Genomic DNA, 23769 nt, shown 5'->3' with positions numbered 1-23769 from the left:
CTAATTTTGTATTTTTAGTAGAGATGGGTTTTCTCCATGTTGGTCAGGTTGGTCTCAAACTCCCGACCTCAGGTGGTCCTCCTGCCTCGGCCTCCCAAAGTGCTGAGATTAAAGGCGTGAGCCACCGTGCTCAGCCGAGGACTTTTAAAAAGTGCAGTGATAAACAGTCACCTCGGTTATGATCTCGAATGCTCACGTGAGGCTGGAGGAACAGCCCGGGGTGGGACAAGGCAGTGGCCGCCGTCAGAGCCCCAAGTACAGATTGTGACTGTCAGCAACACTGGTGTACGTGGGAAACAGCAGCACACGTGAGGGGCCTGCACTGCCTCGGGGTCCCTTCCAGACCCACCATCTAGCACAAGGCATCAGAGGCGTGCCTAGCTCTTCTTGTGCTTAGATCATCCTTGGGGGATACGTGTGTCCTTAATGAAGATGGGAACTATCTCATCCAGACCCTCAGAACTGCATGGAGGCTGGGCGTGGTGGCTCACGCCTGTCATCCCAGCACTTTGGGAGGCCGAGGTGGATGATCACTTGAGCTGAGGAGTTTGAGACCAGCCTGGTCAACATGGTGAAATCCCATCACCTTTTTTTGAGACAGAGTCTCGCTCTGTCTCCCAGGCTGGAGTGCAGTGGTGCAATCTCAGCTCACTGCAACCTCCGCCTCCCAGATTCAAGTGATTCTCCTGCCTCAGCCTCAGTAGCTGGGACTGCAGGTGCACGTCATTACGCCCAGCTAGTTTTTTGTATTTTTAATAGAGATGGGATTTTGCCATGCTGGTCTGGAACTCCTGACCTCAAGTGACCCACCTGAAGATCTGTGCTGGGATTACAGGCGTGAGCCACCACACCCAGCCACCATCTCTACTAAAACTACAAAAATTAGCCGGGCGTGGTGGCACACACCTGTAATCTCAGCTACTTGGGAGGCTGAGGCAGGAGAATCAATTGAACCTGGGAAGTGGAGGTTGCAGTGAGCTGAGATTGTGCCACTGCACTCCAGCCTGGGGGACAGAGCAAAACCCTGTGTCAAAAGAAAAAGAAAAAAACGTGAGATAGGTTTTCCTCCTTGGGGAGCCCACAGCCTAGAGGAGGTGACAGAATAGGTGATCATACATGCAGGACATGGTGGTGCATGCTCTGGGGACACCTGTCCAGGGCACCATGTGTCCTGAAAAAGGCCAGGTGAGGTGGCGGAGGGAGGGAGGGACTGCCTGCTAACCTGTGTCTCACACAGGACCAAGCACTGACTGACTTTCTGTGAATCCTGGTTGAAGGAAGGAAGGAAGCGTGAACATAGAAAAAGAAACCACGGGCTGGCCTGGAGTTAGCTGGCTCTGAGGGTAGAACCCGGGTTACTCCTGCTGCATCTCAGCAGCTACAGGGGCTCTTGTCTCGCAAGGTCTCAGGCCTCTCTGTCCCCATCTCATACTCACCACATGGCCCACCTGTGACTCAGCTCCAGGCCCCACACCTGACCCTGGCCTCTCTGAGCTCCTGGTCTCAAAAGAAAAATAATCAGAAGCTTTTCCCGGTTTGTCTAGGACCTGGGGAGAGCTAGCCAGGCTGGTAGCGCCCCCCGGAGCTCAGACCATGGGCAGGAAGGTTTTTAATCAGAGGGAATACTGACGAGATGGCAACACTTGGTGTCTCTGACCAGATCATGAAAGATGAGTGGGACTGGGAGAAGCCAGTGAGGGAGAAGGGCTCTGGCAAGGGCCAGAGGAGCAGGTACCTAGGCCTCATGGCAGCCTGCGCACAGGAGCAAGAAGCAGGCAGACAGGGCTCACACGGGCTCCGAGGGTGGCCTGACAAGGTTGCTAAGCCAGCCGGGGGTGCCTCCTGCCTGCTGCAGCCTCAGTTGTGTTTCCTAATCAGCGGGGAGCTCTAGGAAGGTTGTGTGTGTGTGTGTGTGTGTGACCTAATTCACATAATATTAAAAAATCAACTCCTCTGCCAGGCGTGGGTGGTTCATGCCTGTAATCCCAGCACTTTGAGAGGCCGAGGTGGGTGGATCACTTGAGGTCAGGGGTTCGAGACCAGCCTGGCCAACATGGTGAAACCCTAGCTCTACTAAAAATACAAAAATTAGCTGTGCATGGTGGCCGGAGACACTGATGAGTGAGGGAACGCATAAACAGATGCATGAGCAAGCCAAGGACTGCGGCGACACTGCTCCCCCTCAGTGCCGCTAACCACAGTCCCTCCCTCCACCCACCCGGGGAGCTGCGTCCTGACCGGTCCGTGTGTGTGTCGGCACAGGGTTGGCAAGCTGGTGGACAGCAGCATGGACATCCAGGCCATCCAGCTCCCTGCCCTGCAGTACCAGCACGAGAGGCGTGCCAGCGACTGGGCTGTGGACAGCAACCTCTGTGGGGCCATGGACCCCTCCGACGGCATTGGAGCCCTCATTGAGGAGGAGCGCACCGCTGTCAAGCTCAACACTGGGGTGAGTGCACAGGTGGGTGGGCAGGCGGCGGGGGAAGGGCGAGCAGCCCCCAAACGCCTCATGTGAGCCAATGCAGAGGAGAGTCTGTGAGGGCGCAAACAGGGTCCGGGAGAGTCAGCGCACCAGGCAGAGGGCAACCCACCACATGGGTCGGCAGGGAGAAGCGTTTGAATGGAGCACCTGGAATTTCTCACGTTCTGCCTCAGGCACAGCACCCTGCTCAGCAGGAGCTTGTCGGGTGCCCAGCTGTGTGTTGATGAGGCTCTCCAGCAGCCAACGACGGGGAGGGGGTTTGCTGCACCCGGTGCACAGATGGGAAACTGAGGCCTGGGCCAAAGTCAGATGTGACAGAGTGACAGAGCTCAGTCTGATCCCTGGTCAGCCTGATCTCAAAGCCCTGACGCTCTCTGTCTCGGAGGACCAGGAAGGAAAGAAGCTGGAGAACGAGGCAGTCAGGCTGGTTGGGAGGCTCGGCCATCTGTTTCCTGTGACCTGTGCGGTGGTGTCTCCTTGTGGCAGGGGGAGGGCAGGGGATGGCAGCTGGTCCTCTACTGTCCTGAGACAATGAAACGGTGTCTGGGCCGGGCGTGGTGGCTCATGCCTGTAATCCCAGTACATTGGGAGGCCAAGGCGGGCAGATCACTTGAGGTCAGGAGTTCGAGACCAGCCTAGGCCAACATGACAAAACCCTATCTCTACTAAATATACAAAAATTAGTTGGGCATGGTGGTGTGCGCCTGTAATCCCAGCTACTTGGGAGGCTGAGGCAGGAACCCAGGAGGTGGAGGTTGCAGTGAGCTGAGATCACACCACTGCACTCCACCTCCGGTGACAGAGTGACCCTGTCTCAAAAAAATAAAATAAATAGTGTCCGCCTTGCCTCCATGGCCACTGTGAGGCTCCCAGTACCGACGTGCAGGGCCCCCTGGAGACCTGCAGAGTCTGCACAGGCGACCCTGTCATATGGTGCACTGAGCTCCTCCCACGGCCATTTCAATGCTCCGGGAGTCTCCGGTGCAACCTCAGCTCCAGGCCCCCAGGCTGGCGTCACACAGGACAGCACCTCCTGCAGGTGGGTGGGGGTCAGCCGCTGGCCCCCAAGTGGTGCCGGTGTCACCTGTGTCCCCTCTGCCGCAGCTCGCCCTGCACTGCCAGCAGTTCTGGGCCATGTTCCTGAAGAAGGCCGCATACAGCTGGCGCGAGTGGAAAATGGTGGCGGCACAGGTCCTGGTGCCTCTGACCTGCGTCACCCTGGCCCTCCTGGCCATCAACTACTCCTCGGAGCTCTTCGACGACCCCATGCTGAGGCTGACCTTGGGCGAGTACGGCAGAACCGTCGTGCCCTTCTCAGTTCCCGGGACCTCCCAGCTGGGTCAGCAGCTGTCAGAGCATCTGAAAGACGCACTGCAGGCCGAGGGACAGGAGCCCCGCGAGGTGCTCGGTAAGGGGCATCCCAGGAGCGGGACGGGGGAATCGGGGGCCAGTCCTGTGGCCGGGGTTCGCCTTCCTGACTGCAGCAGGGTCGACATCTGGGGAGGATGGTTCTTGGCTGTTCCGAATGTACTGAGGGAAGTTCAGCAGCATCCCTGACCTTGCCCCACCCCATCATGACCATCAAACATACCTGGAAACATTGCGGATGTCCCCTGGGTGGCAGATCACAGCACTGAGTCAGGGGAAGTGCCCTGGGGGTGCCGGAGACACTAGCATCCTGGGGCCAGGCTTTGTCAGGCGTCTCTTTACTGAAGCTGTGTCTTTCAGGATCATTCATGGGCAAAATGCAGAAGCATAGTGACTTCAAGTTACCTTTGCTTTGTGATGCTGCTGGCCACAGTGTGCCTTCGTGTGACAGGGTGTTTTCTTTCAACATCTTAAAACTCACAATTCTTGGCCAGGCACAGTGGCTCACACCTGTCATCCCAGCACTTTGGGAGGCTGAGGCAGGTGGATCACTTGAGGTCAGGAGTTCGAGACCAGCCTGGCCAACATGGCAAAACTCTGTCTCTACTAAACGCAAAAATTAGCTAGGTGTGGTGGTGGGTACCTATAATCCCAGCTATTCTCGAGGCTGAGGCAGGAGGATGGCTTGAACCTGAGCGGTGGAGGCTGCAGTGAGCCGAGATCGCACCATTGCGCTCCAGCCTGGGCGACAGAGCAAGACTGTCTCAAAAAAAAAAAAAAAAAAAAGTCTTTGTAGTCACAGTTGGATACTGCCCCAGGTTCAGAACAGGGACCGTGCTCTGATTAATGGAACCTACTGGAAGGTTTTCTTATTTTGCAGCTCCCTTCCCGGTTCCTGACCAGCATTCAAAGTTCTGCATACTGAATGATGACAAAATCTTGGCAGAAATTAGGCTCTCCTTAGGAGGAGGGTGACGGGGCGAGCAGCTCAGAGGATGCTGGCACCACTGCATTGGGTCCCTGATTAGCCATGCTCAGCTGGCAGGGGGTGCCCAGGTGTCAACTCTTCCTGTGTCCCCTGACTCTGCCATTGCTCCCCAGGTGACCTGGAGGAGTTCTTGATCTTCAGGGCCTCTGTGGAGGGGGGCGGCTTTAATGAGCGGTGCCTTGTGGCAGCGTCCTTCAGAGATGTGGGAGAGCGCACGGTTGTCACCGCCTTGTTCAACAACCAGGCGTACCACTCTCCAGCCACTGCCCTGGCCGTCGTGGACAACCTTCTGTTCAAGCTGCTGTGCGGGCCTCACGCCTCCATTGTGGTCTCCAACTTCCCCCAGCCCCGGAGTGCCCTGCAGGCTGCCAAGGACCAGTTTAACGAGTATGTGCGCTGCCCGTCCCTGTCTGCCCTGGCCAGAGCCCCCAGGACTGACTGCCCTGGGCACTGCCATGGGCCCATAGATAGAGCATTGTGTCTGCCCTCCCAAAGCCCCTGGGTCTGGTGGGAAACCCCTGCCACATCGTCCTCCACCATCCACAGCCCCAACTCCCTGTGACAGCAGATCAGCTGTGGGCCATCCCATGCACTGCAGTCCTCACGAGGACCCATGAGGGCTCGGCAGGCAGCCCTACCTTCTCCTCCTAAATCTACCTGGCTCCTGTCAGCCACCGTCCTCGCTCCACACTGCTCTCTCCAGCAGTGTGACCCGCTGGGCACATGAGCTGAGGTGATGGAGGGTGAGCAGAGCAGGACTCGGCAGGAACTGCCGTCCCTGTCCCTCAGAAGGCCGCACGTAGGGAGCCTGCCATGCCATTGTGTGGGCAGAGCTACCCCCTGTCCCAGCCACAGAGCTCCGGGGACCACCCAGAAGAGGCCAAAAATTCTGTTAATTTCAGAATAGCCACTCCTCCTCAGGGCAGTGTCGTCTCCACCCACATTCCACGCTAGGCCTAGGCCTGGCGGTGGCTGCGTCCCAGCTTCTGGCCCCATCCCTGCCCCAAGAGCAGAAAAGCAGCAGCCCTCGATCTGCTCTCCTTGCCATCAACTCAGGATCCTAGAATGACGCACAGAGGCCGGGAGAGGCTTTCCCTTTGCCACACTCCAGGAGGAGGCGGGGCTCGGGACCTCCACACCTACAGCCGGCAGCCCTGGGGCTGAGGGCTGGGAGGGGGGTGATGAGGGAGAGTGACGCTGCCATCGTCACATGGTCAGCATAGGAAGTCCACAGGAGCTGTTCTCCGGTGGGGGCAGATGTTCCCAGTATGAAACCGTGGTGCTCGTGCTCTCCCATAAGCCCCTTTAGTGGTTGGGCTGCTGCCCTGCATGCCTTGGGCGGTCATAACCGAGAACCCGACCTTTCCTGCCACCCAGACGTGCTGTGCTCCGTCCCTGACCTTCCCTGTCCCCTGCAGGGGCCGGAAGGGATTCAACATTGCCCTCAACCTGCTCTTCGCCATGGCATTCTTGGCCAGCACGTTCTCCATCCTGGCGGTCAGCGAGAGGGCCGTGCAGGCCAAGCACGTGCAGTTTGTGAGCGGAGTCCACGTGGCCACTTTCTGGCTCTCTGCTCTGCTGTGGGACCTCATCTCCTTCCTCATCCCTAGTCTGCTGCTGCTGGTGAGCGCCGGAGGGTGCTGGATCCGTTCCCCTGCAGACCACAGGGGGCTTGCCCTGGGACCCCTGTGCAGAACCAGAACCAGCTGGGCAGGCCCTAGGCCGGCAGCTCGGCTCGACTCAGGGAGGACGGCTGGAATCCCTTGGCGGCTACCCCCTCACCTCCTCCCCGCACCCTCAGCCTTTGCCCTGCATGCATGGGCAGCGCCCGGAGCAGCCGCCCTGGTTACAGTTCTGGGTGCAAGGGGACAAGGGGAAACTGGGACAGAGAGGGTCCTGGAGCTGAAAGCCACCGTGGGGGCCAGACATGGCCTGTGGGGCTGATGGGCATGGGCCGGCTGACCGGGAGGGGTCTGAGGACCTCCAAATGCTCCTCTCTCCCCTTCCTCACCCGTGAGCTGCTGTCAGCTTGGCGTGCACAGCAGCGCCTCCCTGTGCCACCGCAGGTGGTGTTCAAGGCCTTCGACGTGCGTGCCTTCACGTGGGACGGCCACGTGGCCGACACCCTGCTGCTGCTCCTGCTCTACGGCTGGGCCATCATCCCCCTCATGTACCTGATGAACTTCTTCTTCTCGGGAGCGGCCACCGCCTACACAAGGCTGACCATCTTCAACATCCTGTCAGGCATCGCCACCTTCCTGATGGTCACCATCATGCGCATCCCAGGTGGGCGCCTGGAGACCACCCGCAGCCCCCATGGCCATCCACGGAGCCACTCCGCCCAGACAGGGAGGCACCAGCCACAGCCGAGGCAGGACTCAGGCAATGGGCCCAGTTCATGCTCACCAGCCCCTCTGCCCCAGTTGGCCCTGCCTGGCTAGCCATGACTGGTGGGCAGGTGTCTGCGGCATCCTTCCCCTGTGCAGAGCCGGCACGGGCGTCCCTGGGAGGTGCCCCCTCACTCCACACAGCAAGGACAAGGTCCTGTGCCCGCCCTGACCAGGCCTGTCCTGGAGGTGGGTGTGGTGTGCCCTCCAGCACAGACTGATCTTACCTCCCCAATGCAGCTGTAAAACTGGAAGAACTTTCCAAAACCCTGGATCGCGTGTTCCTGGTGCTGCCCAACCACTGTCTGGGGATGGCAGTCAGCAGTTTCTACGAGAACTACGAGACGCGGAGGTACTGCACCTCCTCTGAGGTCGCCGCCCACTACTGCAAGAAATATAGTGAGTGTCCCAGCCCCAACCCCGGGCAGAACCCCTGCGTCCTCAGGACGTGGCCACTGTAGAGGGGTCTCCCAAGGCAGGGGCTCCTCTGCGCCTGAGTGGCCTGGGGCTGGTGCGTTCCTCTGTACCGCCTCGCCCCACCTCCCACAGCAGCCCTCTTGCGCCCACTCGCTCCCAGGCCCTGTACCTGAGCTCCCACTCTCCCACCTGCCTCAGTGTCTGGGCATCTGTAACAAGGAACCACAGACCAGCGCTTAGCATGAGGAGTGAATCCCCCACGACTCGGGGGAGGACCCTTCCTGCTTCTCTCATCTCCTGGTGGCTCCAGGCATCCTGGGCTCCTGGCTGCACCCACTCACCACCACCGCCTCCATCCTCGCATGGCGGCTCCTGTCTCCTGTCTCAAATCTCCTTCTGCCTTTCTCTTATAAGGACACTTGCTGTTGGGTTTAAGGCCCACGCTAATCCAGTGTCTCACCTTAAGATCCTTACTAATCACATATTCAAAGACCCTGTTTCTAAGCAAGATCACAACCCCAGGTCCAGGGGGAAAGAACTTGGACCTGTCCTGTGGGGCCTCCTCAGCCTCCCACACACCCCTCTGTGCTTCTAATGGTCTCTGTCCTGGCCAGGAGGCAGCCCGGGATTCACGCAGAGCCTGTGCCTTTCAGGCAGGCTGTCGCTGCCCTGGGTCTGCCACGTCACTCATGGGACTGCATTGAATTGTTACATGCCTGGCCCCTCTCTGAGCCATGGTGCCTCGAGAGGCAGCAGTGACCTGCTGGCCTTCACATCTCCCCATGGAGGGGACACTGTTACAGGCGCCTTGAGCAGCCTGGGGAGGGGAGTGGGGGCCGGGAACCTGGGAGGGGAGGAGGGCGACCCAGTGACTCCCTCGCCCCACAGACATCCAGTACCAGGAGAACTTCTATGCCTGGAGCGCCCCGGGGGTCGGCCGGTTCGTGGCCTCCATGGCCGCCTCAGGGGGTGCCTACCTCATCCTGCTCTTCCTCATCGAGACCAACCTGCTTCAGAGACTCAGGGGCCTCCTCTGCGCCCTCCGGAGGAGGCGGACACTGGTGAGCGGCTCCGGGAGCCCAGGACACTGGCAGGATGCTCCCCACGCCTCTGCTTGGGCCCAGCACCACCTGGGGCGGCCTCCACCTCCTTCTCCACCAGGCAGCTCCTGCACCAGATGGCCTCCCACTATATGGCCTCAGCGCCAGCCAGCACTTACAGCCAGGGCGGGGCACAGCCCTTGCCACTCACAAGGGCTGTCGAGTTGTGAGCCCCTGCCGAGGAGTCAGCCTGGGGGCCCAGGGCCGTCCTGCTGAGCAGAGGTGGTGCCCAGGGACACCCAGTGCCCGGAGGAGGGGATGTGGGGCTGAGGGGGTACTCCACGTGTTTATTGAAAAAGTTCGTTTTCTCTGGTCTCCATCCCCTCCCTCAAACAAACAAAAGCAAATGTGTTGACATTGCATTGCACATACAGCTTAGCCAAGGGGGAATTCACTTCTTTAAAATAGTCAGACTTCTCTATAAAGGGAACTGTCTCCATGTGTTAAAATCTTTGGCCAGTCATGGTGGCTCACACCTATAATCCCAGCACTTTAGAAAGCAGAGGCAGGGGGATCACCTGAAGCCAGGAGTTCAAGACCAGTCTGGGCAACATAGTGAGACCCTATCTCTTCTAAAAAGTTTTAAAAATTAGCCAGGCATGATGGTACACACCTGTAATCCTAGCTACTAGGGAAGCCGAGACAGGAGGCTTAAGCCTGGGAGGTCCAGGCTGCAGTGAGCTATGATTGCACCATTGCACCCCAGCCTGGGTGACAGAGCAAGACCCCATCTCTAAATTTGAAAACAAAAATCTTACTTTCAGGCCAGGCATGGTGGCTCATGCCTGTAATCCCAGCACCTTAGGAGGCCGAGGTGGACGGATCACCAAAGGTCAGGAGTTCTAGACCAGCCTGGCCAACACGGTGAAACTCCGTGTCTACTAAAAATACAAAAATTAGCTGGGCGTGGTGGCGTGCGCCTATAATCCCAGCTACTCGGGAGGCTGAAGCAGGAGAATCACTTGAACCTGGGAGGCAGAGTTTGCAGTGAGCTGAGATCACGCCACTGCACTCCAGCCTGGGCAACAGAGTGAGACTCTGTCTCAAAAAAAAATTAAAATTGTTTAAAAATCTTATTTTATATTCCCCAGCAGAGATGATTTTTCTCCATGAGTCCCGCACAGTTCTTTTTCCTCAGATAGTTTATGTCTCCTGGATGCTAGTTTAGCCCGGTAAGACCACTGTGTTTTTTAGTAAAAGGTATGAGTCGCACCTGTGGGGCCTGAGATTGGGACGAGAAGCCTTGAAGGCCTTAGTCCCACCAGACCTCCCACATCCACCTCCACCCCTCCCTTCTCCACGGAAGCCGCCCTGCGGCTGGGTTCATGCATGCGGTCTTTGTCCTGGTCAATCAGACAGAATTATACACCCGGATGCCTGTGCTTCCTGAGGACCAAGATGTGGCGGATGAGAGGACCCGCATCCTGGCCCCCAGCCCAGACTCCCTGCTCCACACACCTCTGATTATCAAGGAGCTCTCCAAGGTACCCTTGCAATTTGGGGTGGAGTCCTTCCTGCCAGCTGGCTACCTGGCTGTCCCCAGGGTCCGACCCCATCCCTGGAAGCTTGCGGCGCCGAGGCTCAGGCTGCTCTGCTTTGCGTCCAGGCCTCCGCATTCCGTGTTTTCCGTCGGGTGCCTGCAGGTGTACGAGCAGCGGGTGCCCCTCCTGGCTGTGGACAGGATCTCCCTCGCGGTGCAGAAAGGGGAGTGCTTCGGCCTGCTGGGCTTCAATGGAGCTGGGAAGACCACGACTTTCAAAATGCTGACCGGGGAGGAGAGCCTCACTTCTGGGGATGCCTTTGTCGGGGGTCACAGAATCAGCTCTGATGTCGGAAAGGTGGGTGCAGCCAGGGAGGCTCCGAAGGGGTGAGACAGGCATGGCTGGAAGGGGCACCCTGGAGGCAGGGACGCTGTCCCCAAACAGCTGCCGCATCTGTGGCTTGAAATGGGCCCAGCACATGCCTCCGGACAGCGAGACAAGGTAATGAGCTAAAGCTAAGCTTCACCAGAACTAGCAGGCAATGGGAGGGGAGAGAGATGGGTGCCAACATCCGTGAGCCCAGAGATGCGCATTCAGCACTGACAGCCACCTCTGTGCAGAGGCCATTCTGTGTCCAGGCGGCTCAGGTGTGGGTTTGGAGGCCTTCCTGAGTGAAGGGACGGAAGGCCCTGGGCCCGCCCAGTTTTCCCATGTTGAGCTGAACCCCACCAGCGCCCCTGCAGAAGGACCAGAGGCAGCCCTCCTGCACCTCTGCCCGGGGCCTGCATGGGAATTCAAGTGTGCCGAGCAGAGCAGGAGAAATGAAAGGCAGGGCCTGGGCCTGAGAAGTGGCCGTGGAGTCCTCTCCTGAGCTCACGCCAGGGATGCCTGGACAGCAGAGGCCCTGGGCCAGAGCACATGCAGGCCCTCTCGGGAGGAAAGCCTCATCCTAGGCTGCACACTCCCCCATAGAGTGTTCCAGGGTTTACAGGCAATGCACAGCAAACAAACAGAGGAGATGGTACCATGGCTGGAAGCAACAGACACAGGCCCCATGGGGGGACAAGCACATAGGCGTTAGATCTGCATCATCAGGCCAGATTATAAAAGATTATAAACTCACTGTGTCTACAGAAATAAATGATGCAATTGAAAATCTGTGCAGGGGAGAGAAAACCGTATGTGATCGAGCAGTGGAGGAGAGGGTGAGAAGTCCCCAGTACATGTAATCTGAGTTCCAGAAGGAAGAGAGTGTTAGGGGGTAGTAGCCAAAAAGGTATTGGCTAAGACTTTCCCCAAACTGATTAAAAACAGATTCTGTGTTGGGAGCTTGGCTCACGCCTGTAATCCCAGCTTTGGAAGGCCAAGGCAGGCAGATCACTTGAGGTCCAGAGTTCGAGACCAGCCTGGCCAACATGGCAAAATGCTGTCTCTACCAAAGAAAAATACAAAAATTAGCAGGGCATGGTGGCAGGTGCCTATAATCCTAGCTACTCGGGAGCCTGAGGCATGAGAATCGCTTGAGCCTGGGAGGCGGAGGTTGTAGTGAGCTGAGATCATGCCACTGCACTCTAGCCTAGGAGACAGAGTAAGACTGTGTCTCAAAAAAAAAAAAAAAAAAAAAAAAAAAAAGATTTTGGAAGCTTGAGAACCCCAAAGAAGGAAGGTAAAGAAAAAGAAATCCAGTCTCTGGAATCCACAGAACCCAGGCACTCCTGCCCCCGACCAGCTGCCGAAGGTAGCTGAGCAGATGGCAGCAGGCACCTCCTAATTCGGCTGGACATGGTCACTTGCGCAGAGAACAGCTGCTGCACCATCTGACCAAGCAATGCTCACCCCAAAGGTGGTGCCCACAAATCTTTCTTCTTAGAGGGAGAAGAAAGAGTCCTAGCACATTAGATGTCCCAGGTGTGAATGAGTGAGTAGCCAGCTCTGAGTCTGCCTCTATGTAAAGGCCATTCTTGCACCACCTAACCCCATGGCTGCCTGTTCTGGACCAGGCTCTGAAAGCAGCTCTGGAAGCCTCCCTGCACCAGCCACATCCTTCCTGTGTCCCTGTTCCAAGAGCTTCCACTGTGGGCAGCCACCAGGGCCTGTGCACAGCTCCAGCGCCCCCGTGTACACACACTGGCAGGAACCACAGACAGGCGCAGGGGTGGGCACCTCAAGGGTGGTCCCCATGGTCCTCTGGAGGAAGGAGGCTTCCCTCCAACCCGCCTCCCTCCCCGGCTATGCTCTGACCCCAGGTGCGGCAGCGGATTGGCTACTGCCCGCAGTTTGATGCCTTGCTGGACCACATGACAGGCCGGGAGATGCTGGTCATGTATGCTCGGCTCCGGGGCATCCCTGAGCGCCACATTGGGGCCTGCGTGGAGAACACTCTGCGGGGCCTGCTTCTGGAGCCACACGCCAACAAGCTGGTCAGGACGTACAGGTGCACCTGCCGAGCCCTGGCCCTTCCCAGAGTGGAGTGAGAATCACGGTCCCCATAGCATAGAGCTGGGAGTGACGGCTCAGGTCAGCAGCCAGAGCTCCCACTTGTGGCTCCAGGATGGAGCTGGGATTTGGTGGTGTGATCCAGGTAGCTTCAGGCAGGAGAAGGACTGCCCTGACAGTGCCTGCCACCTAGGGACAAAGCCAGCAGCAAGAGATGTCAGGGCCCCTGGCAGGTCCCCCTTAGGTGCAGGCAGATGTGTTCCCGTGTGAGTGCGTGCACCAGGCCCCTGGGAACCGCCTTCTCTGGGACCTCCAGCTCTATGCGATGGGCTCTCCAGGTGCACACACAGCTCCCTCCTCTTCACCAGGGCTGTTCTGCAATTGCTGGGTGTGGGCCTCTGCGGGGACACGGGCCTCCACTGGGGCACGGGAGCCAATGCTAACTCTCAGCCTTATTCCCCCACCTGGCACTCTCCTGCCTCTAGTGGTGGTAACAAGCGGAAGCTGAGCACCGGCATCGCCCTGATCGGAGAGCCTGCTGTCATCTTCCTGGACGAGCCGTCCACTGGCATGGACCCCGTGGCCCGGCGCCTGCTTTGGGACACCGTGGCACGAGCCCGAGAGTCTGGCAAGGCCATCGTCATCACCTCCCACAGGTAGAGTCTGGGTCTGTGGGTCACTGGGAGTTTCAGCACTGGGTGGGCCATGGAGGAGCCAGGTGGCCAGGAGACCCGTCAGCATCTGGTGCAGAGTCTGCGCGTGAGCCACACTCTGAGCATGGCTATGAGGAACAGCCTGATGGGAGGGCCAATGCCTTCCTGTCTGCACAAGCCTTTGGCACCCCAAGCCCTATCTGAGGTCCCGCCCTCTCCCCAGCATGGAGGAGTGTGAGGCCCTGTGCACCCGGCTGGCCATCATGGTGCAGGGGCAGTTCAAGTGCCTGGGCAGCCCCCAGCACCTCAAGAGCAAGTTCGGCAGCGGCTACTCCCTGCGGGCCAAGGTGCAGAGCGAAGGGCAGCAGGAGGCGCTGGAGGAGTTCAAGGCCTTCGTGGACCTGACCTTTCCAGGTGTGTTTCAGCCCCGGCAGCCCCCACTGGGTGGGCCCTGGGCCCCTACCTAGGCCTCTCCCATCTGCTATGTGGAGCGTCTGTGCCTTGCCCCGCCAAGTCCCATCTCCCCAATCCCTGGGATGAGGACTCCAGTGCTGAGCACCCAAGCACCCTCCCCAATCCTCCAGCCCGGCCCTCACAGCAACGCCGTCTCTCCTTTGTGCAGGCAGCGTCCTGGAAGATGAGCACCAAGGCATGGTCCATTACCACCTGCCAGGCCGCGACCTCAGCTGGGCAAAGGTGAGGCAGTCCCTGGGGCCCCACTGGGCACTCATGGGGCAGGGGGAGGTCCCTCCAGGGGTCTCTCCCTCTGTGGTGACTGCAGGCTCTTTCCACAGAGGAGTCACTTTCCATTTCTCCCCTAACAGCCTGATATGTGCTGGTTTGGGGGTTTTATATCCAAAATATCAGTGGTAAAAGGAATTCAGCGTAAAACAGGAAAGGGGTCAGGGATGGTGCCTCACACCATAATCCCAGCACTTTGGGAGGCCGAGGAGGGAGGATTGCTTAAGCCTGGGAGTTCTAGACCAGCCTGGGCAACGTAGATCCTGTCTCTACAAAAAATGTGAAAATTAGCCAGGTATCATGTTGCACACCTGTAGTCCCAGCCACTCGCGAGGCTAAGGTGGGAGGATCGCTGGAGCCTGGGAGTACGAGACTGCTGTGAGCTATGACTGTGCCACTGCACTCCAGCCTGGGCTACAGAGCAAGACTCTCTCTAAAAAAATATGGGGGAAAAAAGAACTGGCTCAGAAAGGGAACATCCCTGGCTCAAGGTTGTAATCTGAGCTGGGAACAGCACGAGGAGGAGGTTGGGCCCCGTCCCCGCTGGTCCTGCTTAGCCAGCATCCTCTACCTGGGAGCACGGTGCTGTCGCAGGGTTGACCTCCCTGGGGCTCTGGGGTGGGGCTGGGCAGGGGTAGGATTGTGGGGGCCTCACCAGCCCCTATTGCCAGAGGACTCCCAGGTCCCGCAGAGGAGCCTGGGCCCTGTTCTCTCCTACCAGTGACTTTTCTGCTCCCCAAAGGTTTTCGGTATTCTGGAGAAAGCCAAGGAAAAGTACGGCGTGGACGACTACTCCGTGAGCCAGATCTCGCTGGAACAGGTCTTCCTGAGCTTCGCCCACCTGCAGCCGCCCACCGCAGAGGAGGGGCGATGAGGGCTGCAGCTGTCTTGCCACCAGGCAGGGACGGGATGGGCAAGCAGGGCCCAGCTTACATCCTCTTTTTCGAAGTTTATCTCATCCTTTATTTTTAATCACTTTTTTCTATGATGGATATGAAAAATTCAAGGCAGTATGCACAGAACGGACGAGTGTAGCCCAGCCCTCATGCCCAGGATCAGCATGCGCGTCTCCACATCTGCACACTCTGGAGTTCATTTTCCCAGAGCTGGAGCAGGCTGGGCAGTCTGCAGGCAAGCCCCGGGGACTCTGGGTGGAGAACTGACCCAGGAAGGGCTGCAGCTGAGCTGGGGGGTTGAATCTCTCCAGGCACTCCCTGGAGAGAGGACCCAGTGATTTGTCCATGTTTACACATGACACTAATCTCCCCTGGGGAGGAAGCCGGAAGCCAGCCAGGTTGAACTGCAGCGAGGCCCCCAGGCCACCAGGAATGGACCATGCAGATCACTGTCGGTGGAGGGAAGCTGCTGACTGTGATTAGGTGCTGGGGTCTTAGCGTCCAGCGCAGCCCGGGGGCCTCCTGGAGGCTCTGCTCCTTAGGGCATGGTAGCCACCGTGGAGTCAGGCACCGTCCCACAGCATCTCCTAGAAGCAGCCGGCACAAGAGGGAAGGTGGCCAGGCTCGAAGCAGTCTCTGTTCCCAGCACTGCACCTTCAGGAAGTCGCCCGTCCCAGGACACGCAGGGACCACCCCAAGGGCTGGGTGGCTGTCTCGAGGACACACTGAATACGTTGTGACCATTCAAAAAATAAATGCTGAGGGGACACAGTCACAGTCTGTGGGTCACACGCCAGAGGGGGCACAGGGCTCAATCACTCACCCACAATCTAGACCTGAGGCTCTCCTTTCACATTTCAATCACACAAACGTGGGACGTTGCTTTTCCCAGAAGGGAGCACACGCAGAGAATACACTGAGGTGAAGGACCTTCACAGGCCCAGAACACAGAGGAAGAAGCTGGTTAGATAAACGCCCGGTGACGGGCTCTTATTCTGAAGAGAAGAGCAGGTGGGGCTGTGTGGGAAGCACAGGTCTGGTGGGAGAGAAGCTGCTGGCACCAGGGTCACCCGTGGGCATTTGCCATTTCCCAGAAATACCTCTTCATCAGCTCCCTTTTTAGTTTTTTTTTTTTTTTTTTTTTGAGACGGAGTCTCGCTCTTTCACCCAGGCTGGAGTGCAGTGGCGCGATCTCAGCTCACTGCAGGCTCCGCCGCCCGGGGTTCCGCCATTCTCCTGCCTCAGCCTCCCACGTAGCTGGGACTACAGGCGCCTGCCACCTCGCCCGGCTAATTTTTTGTATTTTTAGTAGAGACGGGGTTTCACCGTGTTAGCCAGGATGGTCTCGATCTCCTGACCTCGTGATCCGCCCGCCTTGGCCTCCCAAAGTGCTGGGATTACAGGCGTGAGCCACCGCGCCCGGCCTTTAGTTATTTATGGAGTCTTGCTTTGTTGCCCAGACTGGAGTGCAGTGGCGCAATCTTGGCTCACTGCAACTTCTGCCTCCCGGGTTCAAGCGATTCTCCTGCCTCTGCCTCCCGAGTAGCTGGGACAACAGGCACCCTCCACCACACCCGGCTAATTTTTGTATTTTTAGTAGAGACAAGGTTTCACCATCTTGGCCAGCCTGGTCTCGAACTCCTGACCTGAAGTGATCCACCCACCTCAGACTCCCAAAGTACTGGGATTACAGCCATAAGCCACCATGCCTGGCCCCTTTTTATGCACTGTTTTGTGTTTTGTTTTTTGAAGACAGTGTCTTGCTGTGTTGCCCAGTGTGGAGTGCAGTGGTGTTATCACCTGGGCTCGTGCAATCCGCCCACCCCAGCCTCTGGAGTGGCTGGGACTAAGGGCATGCGCCACCATGCATGGCTAAATTTTTTTATTTTTAGTATAGACGAGGTCTCATGTTGGCCAGGCTGCTGCCAAACTGACCTCAAGTGATCCACCCACCTCGGCCTCCGAGTGCTGGGATCACAGGCGTGAGCCACCACGCCCGGCAAATGCACTATTATTTCTTATGGTTTTCTAAACCCGATTTGAACTTCTGCATTTTACATTCCCTTAGAATTCAGTTTTAGAAAAGACTTGTTTTCATTACTTTGGCTCATTTGGGACAATTTCAAGTCTGTGTTTTTATCAGTCTGGAAATTTATGAAAGCTGCAAATCGTCTCCGGTAGCTCTTTTATTCCCTTTAAACTTCTGCCATCTAGTTCCATGTTATACAAAATATAACATGTTTGGGCAGTGTTTGGGGCACAGCCACCCCTACACTGCCCACGAGAAAAGAGCTGAAGTGGGCCCTTCTGGCCCCACAGCCTGTCCACAGGGGCTGTGGCCTCTAGGTCGGGCCTGCGGCTAGGAAGAGGGAGAGGTCAGTGCACGAGGCCACCCAGCTCCCTGTCCATGCCCACAGCCCTTCTGCAGGGCGTCCTGAGACTTGTTTTCAAGCCCATGTGTTGGAGATTTAGAAATGTGTCATTTTTCTCCTGTGACACCCTAGAAGGGGGTTGGGGAGAGCATACAGGACTGAGGACACAGCCCACATGAGGCACACACGTGTGAGGCCAGCGTGCATAGACAGCATATGCACAGGAGACACCATCCTTCCCGGCAGCACGCTGCCAGCGCCAGCAGGGGTCTTTAAGTAAGGACTGGCACAAGCAGAGCGCCTTCTTAGGAAAATGATCTGCAGCTCAGGAGGCTGCTGTGTGGGGACCAGGAGGGGTAGGTGCATTCAGGGTGTCTGTGGCAGGGGCCCAAGGCTGCACCCAAGCATCTGGAGCTTGGATGACCCCAGGAGCAGCAGGAAGGGCCCATCTGGCATCCCAGGGACATCCTCAAGGCCTCTGCAAACTCAGTGCTGGAGCTGGGTCACCAGGGGCGCCCTAAGGAGCCTGGAACTGAAGCCTCAGGACCCCGCCCTGGCTGATTTTTGTCTTGAGCTGTGGCAGTTCCCAGCCCACGGGAGGGGAGGGAAAAGAGCCATGGGTCCAGGGATAGGAGCGACCGGCCCATCCACGCTCCACCGTAGACCATGGTGGGGGGGGCACACATTCTCTACAGACACTGTCCCCGAACAACTGTGGCATCTGACAGAGCCGACTCCTGCCCTGCTCCCAGTTCACCTTAGACCTGGGAGACGAGGTTTTGACTTCACTGCTCTGCGTGGCCTGGTGCAGGGCTCCCGTGAGCAGACGGCCCATGGGCCACGAGCCAGGTATATGGAAGAGCCTGCGCCTTGTCCTCCAGGCTGGCCCAGTCCAACAGCGTGGCTCAACTGAAACCACACCCAGAACTCAGAGAGGGGAAGACCTCGCAGTGGGGCGGGCCCAGACCAAGCCCCTCCACTGCCATCACAGGTTTACAGCAGAGCAGAGGGGCAGGCTGGATACAGGCAGCCCAGGCCACAGGTCAGGGGACCAACACCAGGCCACAGAAACAGGCTTGCTGAGGGTATCAGAAAATCCCAGGTAACAGTGGTTTGAAAAAGAAGTTTATTTCACAGCCATGTAGGCAGGAGGAGGCAGTCCAGGGCTCGGTCACCTCAGGTTTCAGGGAGGCAGGCTCCATCTGCCGCCCCATCATCCTGGTTCACGCCTCCCTCCTCATGGTCACCTCTGTCTTCAAGGAAGTGCTTGGCTGGGCACGGTGGCTCATGCCTATAATCCCAGCACTTTGGGAGGCCGAGGCGGGCGGATCATGAAGTCAAAAGATCAAGACCATCCTGGCTAACACGGTGAAACCCCATCTCTACTAAAAATACAAAAACATTAGCCGGGCGTGATGGTGGGCGCCTGTAGTCCCAGCTACTCAGGAGGCTGAGGCAGGAGAATGGCGTGAACCCAGGAGGCGGAGCTTGCAGTGAGCCGAGATCACACCATTGCACTCCAGTTTGGGCAACAGAGCGAGACTCCGTCTCAAAAAAAAAAGAAAGGAAGTGCTCAAGTTCAGGCTGGGGTAGGTTGTGTGCAGTGGCCTCCCTCAAGCGTGTGTCACCCCCAGGCAGCTCCCTGCTGCACCTGGACCCACCTGTGCCCTTGGCTCACTCCATCTTGCTGGGTTTCCCATCTCTGTCTTGCTGGCTGCTTTCAGAGACCAGGCCCAGAGTCCCCAAGACTCAGGTGACCTTGACTACCCCTGGAATCCTGGACTAAAGATCTGCAATAGAAATGTGTCCAGCAGGGAACCATCCTGTTTGCTTTGCTTTTCTGAGTTCCTACAACCAACCGGCCAGGGCGCGCTGTGGGGCACATGGATGCAGGCCCTGGAGTATGGCCACTTCTGCCTGGGGGCGTCTGGGGGGTTTCCTGAGTGAGGTGGGGTCTCACCAGCTCCAGGAGACACCACTGCCACGCACAAGGTAGGGGTGGGGGTGGAGGATCACCTCCGTGAGGACCCAGACCCCATCCACTGTGGCTGTGGTGGAGATTGCAGGTCTGTCTCAAGGCCCCAGGCCGGACACCTGCAAGAACAGAACCTGGGGGTGACAGAGAGGGGATTCCATCAGGCCAGCCCCGGGCTTGAACCCCAGCCAGGGCAGCTGCTGTCTGCTGCCCCACCAGGTAACGCACCAACCCAGCTGGTTTTCAGCTCCCCTCCGCACCAACACCATGCTCATGACATAGGCCGGCTGGGCCCTCTAAGACCCCCACTCCCACACAGACTGGTCTGCATGGAGGCTGGTGCCGCCTGTGCTGTCCAGACGCTGCCTGACTGCACTAACGGCCAGAGCCCCCTGCAGACAGACAGCTCAAGGGGAGCTCCACCATGCGGGAGATGGTCCAGCACTGCAGTCACTTAGGCTGCTCATCCCTCCCCAAACTGAGATGTCCCTCCCTCCAGATGCCCCCCCCCCACCAAAACCCCAGCATGCTGGGCATGCTCTGGCCACCCCACACAGGGGCCTCAGGGTGGGAGGGCTGGAGGCTGTCTGTAAAGGGCAAGGCCTCTTCCAGGAGGTGGGATGGGGTGGGGCAGGCAGGGTCCCCTCCTCACCTGATGGGCCCTCGAGGCCAGGCTGCAGGCAGGCAGGAGGAGGCTGAAGCAGTGGGGTCAGGCCCGGGGAGCGGGGGCCCTGCCTTCCTTCCTCAACACACGGGGCTGCCCAGGCCCCGCTCCTGGGGCCGGGCCCACACCCCACAGACACTGGTGTCGGATGCTTCAGCTTGAAGGAGCTCCACATGGACCAGATGCAGCTGCCCCTGGCTCTGCCTGGCCCAGGCAATACCACAGCATCACCAAGGCTCATCTAGCCATGGGCCCAGCCCCCAGGCCCTGAGACGCACCCCAGGTGCCTCAGTGACAGTCCCAGGCAGCTCAGGTCCCAGGCAGCTCACAGTCACCATCCTTGACTTCATCGTAGCAGATATGGAGTGCTTTCAGCCTGTGATGAGCACAGGCTCCCGACCCTGGGAGAGTCCAGACGTGCCCACTGGAGAGGCCTCAGGCCCTGATGATACCCACTCCTCAGACACGCAAACCCGGAGCCAGGGAGGCCTCAACGAACTGCATACTCTCCCAACAGACCAAGCTCACCCCACACCAGTGCAAGGCCCTTTCAGACCCAGCCTGGCCACCCCAATGGACCTGGCCAGCACCTCCCCCAGCCCCACCCTCTCCAGACAGGCGCCAAGCTGTGGTGACCTGCCTCTCAGCAGGCACGGCTCCTCCTCTGATGCCTCCCCGAGGTTGAGTCGTTACCCCCTCATCCACCTGACTGGGCTGCACATGGCCTCAGTGCAGAGCCAGGTTTTTTGTTTTGTTTTTTTTTTTTTTTTTGGAGACAGAGTCTCGCTCTGTCGCCCAGGCTGGAGTGCAGTGGCGCAATCTCGGCTCACTGCAAGCTCCGCCTCCCGGGTTCACGCCATTCTCCTGCCTCAGCCTCTCGGAGTAGCTGGGACTACAGGCGCCCGCCACCATACCCGGCTAATTTTTTGTATTTTTAGTAGAGACAGGGTTTCACTGTGGTCTTGATCTCCTGACCTCGTGATCCGCCCGCCTCGGCCTCCCAAAGTGCTGGGATTACAAGCGTGAGCCACCGCGCCCGGCCTAGAGCCAGGTTTTAGTAGTGGGTAAAAGGGCTCCCTTGCTGTGCTTTACCAGAGAATGCAACACCCCCCAAAGCTCCTTCATGACCCACTGTGACCTGCAGCACCACCAAGCCGATCCCCAATCCTGTGTCCCAGGCCACCAGCCTCTGAGGGCAGGCACTTGAAGAGCCACCGGGCCACAGAGGATGGAGGCAGGGAGGACATTCTGCCTTCAGGAGGGCACGCTCTCAAAGACAGAGCTGCCCCAAACTGTCAGCAGGTGACCCTCAGCTCTGGGAAGGCAAGGGGAGGAGCTCAGGGCCGTGGCCAGAGCCCAGGAGAAGCTCCTGCCCAGCACTGCAGGGCTCTGGCCACTGCCTAATGCCCTGTCCGCAAAGCCCTGCTTGCCCCTCCAGCAAACCAGGGCCCCTGAGGCTCCAGAAGCCCCAGCTCCCAGCCTTAGCAGCCTGGCTCTGGGGCTGAGCTCCTGGAAGGGCAGGGTGGGGGTAGGCTCCTGAGGTTTATTTTCTCACATTTCTTCCAGACATGCTTCTGCTGATCCTCAAAATGGCAAAAGCCAGGATGCTCAATTCTCAAAGCTCAACAGCGGATGGCACATTTGATAACAAAAATCAGTAATATTTAGAAACAAATTTGATTAAATTCATAAGTGCCTGAATAAATCATACTCGTAGACTTAATATAAAATGTGTGAAAGCTTATTCGCAGGCCAAATGAAATTACTGCAGAGCATTAAAAACCAGCAGGGGGAGGGCTGTCGGCCCGGCTGGTGCTGTCACCCCCACCTATGTCATGTGCGGTCACCAGGCTACCCCTCCCCACCAGGTGTCGGTGGGGCCCTGGGCACAGGCTCTAGGTTTGGGGCCCTTTAGCACCTCTCTGACCACTGGACTCCAATGCCACCTCAGAGAATTCTGGCTGTGCCTGCCTGGACCACCAAGGCTGCCCCCTCCCCTAGCACCCACTCTGGGGCCCCTCCGGCAAGGGGGCGGCCCCTCTGTTCCACTTAACCTTCCATGCCTGGGCACAGCAGGCGTGACAGTAATGCAGAGAATCTAACTTACTTCACATGTTATCAAACCCAAATCCAACGGGGGTACCCAAACCAGACTGATGGGCCTGCCAGCCTCCACCCACAGGAATACACTGGTGACTTACTGTAGCAGACTCGGGAGGTAGCTTCTCCTCCTAGCTGCCTTTGTCCCCAACTCCTTGGACATCCCTTAGCCCAGGGTGAAAGGTCAAGGGCACACCTGACACCCTCGGACAGGGCCAGAGGGAGTGGGTCTCGGCAGGAAGTCACCAACAGCTGGCTTCCCAAACAGGGAAGAGGGCAGTGATGGCTGACCACATCCCCACTATCTATCCATCCATTCACCCACCCACCCACTCCGGGTCACCAAGCTGCACCCTGTCCTTTGCTCTGACATCTAAAGTCTCCGAGTCATGCCGGTTCTCTCCTCCCAAAGATCGGCTTGGATCTGTTCCCTTCTCCGTTCCTTGCTGCCACGAAGCTGTTCAAAGTCTGAAGTTAAGCGCACCGTCAATCCCTCCACAAATAACCACAGGGCAACGACTGCCTGCCAGGCACAGCAGTGAACAAAACCCGCCCTCGGCCGGGGGCGGTGGCTCACGCCTGTAATCTCAGCACTTTGGGAGGCCAAGGCGAGCCTAGGAGCGGATCACGAGGTCAGGAGTTCGCGACCAGTCCGGCCAACATAGTGAAACCCTGTCTCTACCATAAAAGTACGAAAAATTGGCCGGGTGTAGTAGTGTGCGCCTGTAATCCCAGCTACTCGGGAGGCTGAGACAGGAGAATCGCTTGAACCCGGGAGGCGGAGGTTGCAGTGAGCTCGCGCCGCTGCACTCCAGCCTGGGCAACAGTGCGAGACTCTTGTCAAAAAAAAAAAAAAATCCGCCCTGTCAGTGTGGGGCGTTGACGCGGAGCCTCCTGCCTGGACCCCTACAGCGTCACCCCCTCCTCTGTCCCTGCCAGAGGCGCCACCTCTGGACTCACCCAGGGTCAGACCCTGGTCGACAGTGCTCCCCGCCCGGACCCTGCACCGGCCGCTGGATGAAGCCTCGGCGCTGCGCCGTTCACACGCTCCGTGCCGCTGCCGCGAAGGTCGCGCGGGCCTGCGAGCCGGTGCCCCGGCCTCCCTTCCCTGCTTCCAGCGAACCTCGGCGTCTGCTGATCCCCCGCCGGGCGCGCCCTTCCATTCGGGTCTCAGCGGCAGTGTCACCTCCCCGGAGACGCCCCCCGTTGCACCCCATTTTCCACCCTCAAGCTCGTCGCTCTTCCTGCCCGCACAGCCCGCCTGCCGCGCCCACCCGGTGGAGGTCTGCCTGCCCGGAGGCTGCGTCCACGCGAGCACCCCAAACGCCACCGGTGGGCTTTGACCGCACGAACGCACGCCCTGACCCAGCCTGTCTCTCCGAGCTACTTCCGTCCTGCGGGCCCCCACGCCCCGCCACGCAAGGCCGCAGAGCCTGCGAACTCCTCCTGTGCGACCACCCCGCCGCCCTCAGCACAGCCGGGCCGGGAGCCCCGCCTCCACCGCCCGCGTCAGGGGCCGGAGTCGGCCCGGGCGGGAACAGTGCGCCGCGCAAGGAAAGGGGCGGGGCACGGGCGCGTTAATATCCTCCGCGCTGCAGGACGAGCCTCGGTCATCGCGCGGCCCTCCCAGGCTCAGCAGGCTACCCATGTGCCCGCTCCAGGAAGCGTGCAACCAGCCCCGTCAGTCCCAGGGACTTTAACGGCGAGCA

The 23769-nt window shown here is 58.7% G+C and overlaps 1 protein-coding gene across 2 annotated transcripts in view; it reads left to right on the top strand.

Annotated features, from left to right (window-relative positions):
- ABCA3 (ATP binding cassette subfamily A member 3) overlaps nt 1-15708 on the top strand; it is a 62048-nt gene extending 46340 nt beyond the window's left edge. For both annotated transcript variants that reach the window (XM_032145094.2, XM_032145092.2), the window contains 14 exons: nt 2263-2449; nt 3587-3890; nt 4952-5225; nt 6257-6461; nt 6905-7124; nt 7466-7624; nt 8531-8703; nt 10098-10226; nt 10386-10580; nt 12470-12657; nt 13145-13315; nt 13536-13726; nt 13935-14008; nt 14796-15708. In XM_032145094.2, coding sequence (XP_032000985.1) covers nt 2263-2449; nt 3587-3890; nt 4952-5225; nt 6257-6461; nt 6905-7124; nt 7466-7624; nt 8531-8703; nt 10098-10226; nt 10386-10580; nt 12470-12657; nt 13145-13315; nt 13536-13726; nt 13935-14008; nt 14796-14927 — 2602 coding nt within the window. In that variant the 3' untranslated portion in view covers nt 14928-15708. The remainder of the gene's footprint in view (nt 1-2262; nt 2450-3586; nt 3891-4951; nt 5226-6256; nt 6462-6904; nt 7125-7465; nt 7625-8530; nt 8704-10097; nt 10227-10385; nt 10581-12469; nt 12658-13144; nt 13316-13535; nt 13727-13934; nt 14009-14795) is intronic.
- The last annotated feature ends 8061 nt before the right edge of the window (nt 15709-23769 follow it).

Source organism: Hylobates moloch, unplaced genomic scaffold (assembly GCF_009828535.3).
Source record: "Hylobates moloch isolate HMO894 unplaced genomic scaffold, HMol_V3 SCAFFOLD_23, whole genome shotgun sequence".
Classification (NCBI taxonomy): domain Eukaryota; kingdom Metazoa; phylum Chordata; class Mammalia; order Primates; family Hylobatidae; genus Hylobates; species Hylobates moloch.
Note: the sequence above shows the minus strand (reverse complement) of the source record. Positions and strands in the feature narration are given on the sequence as shown.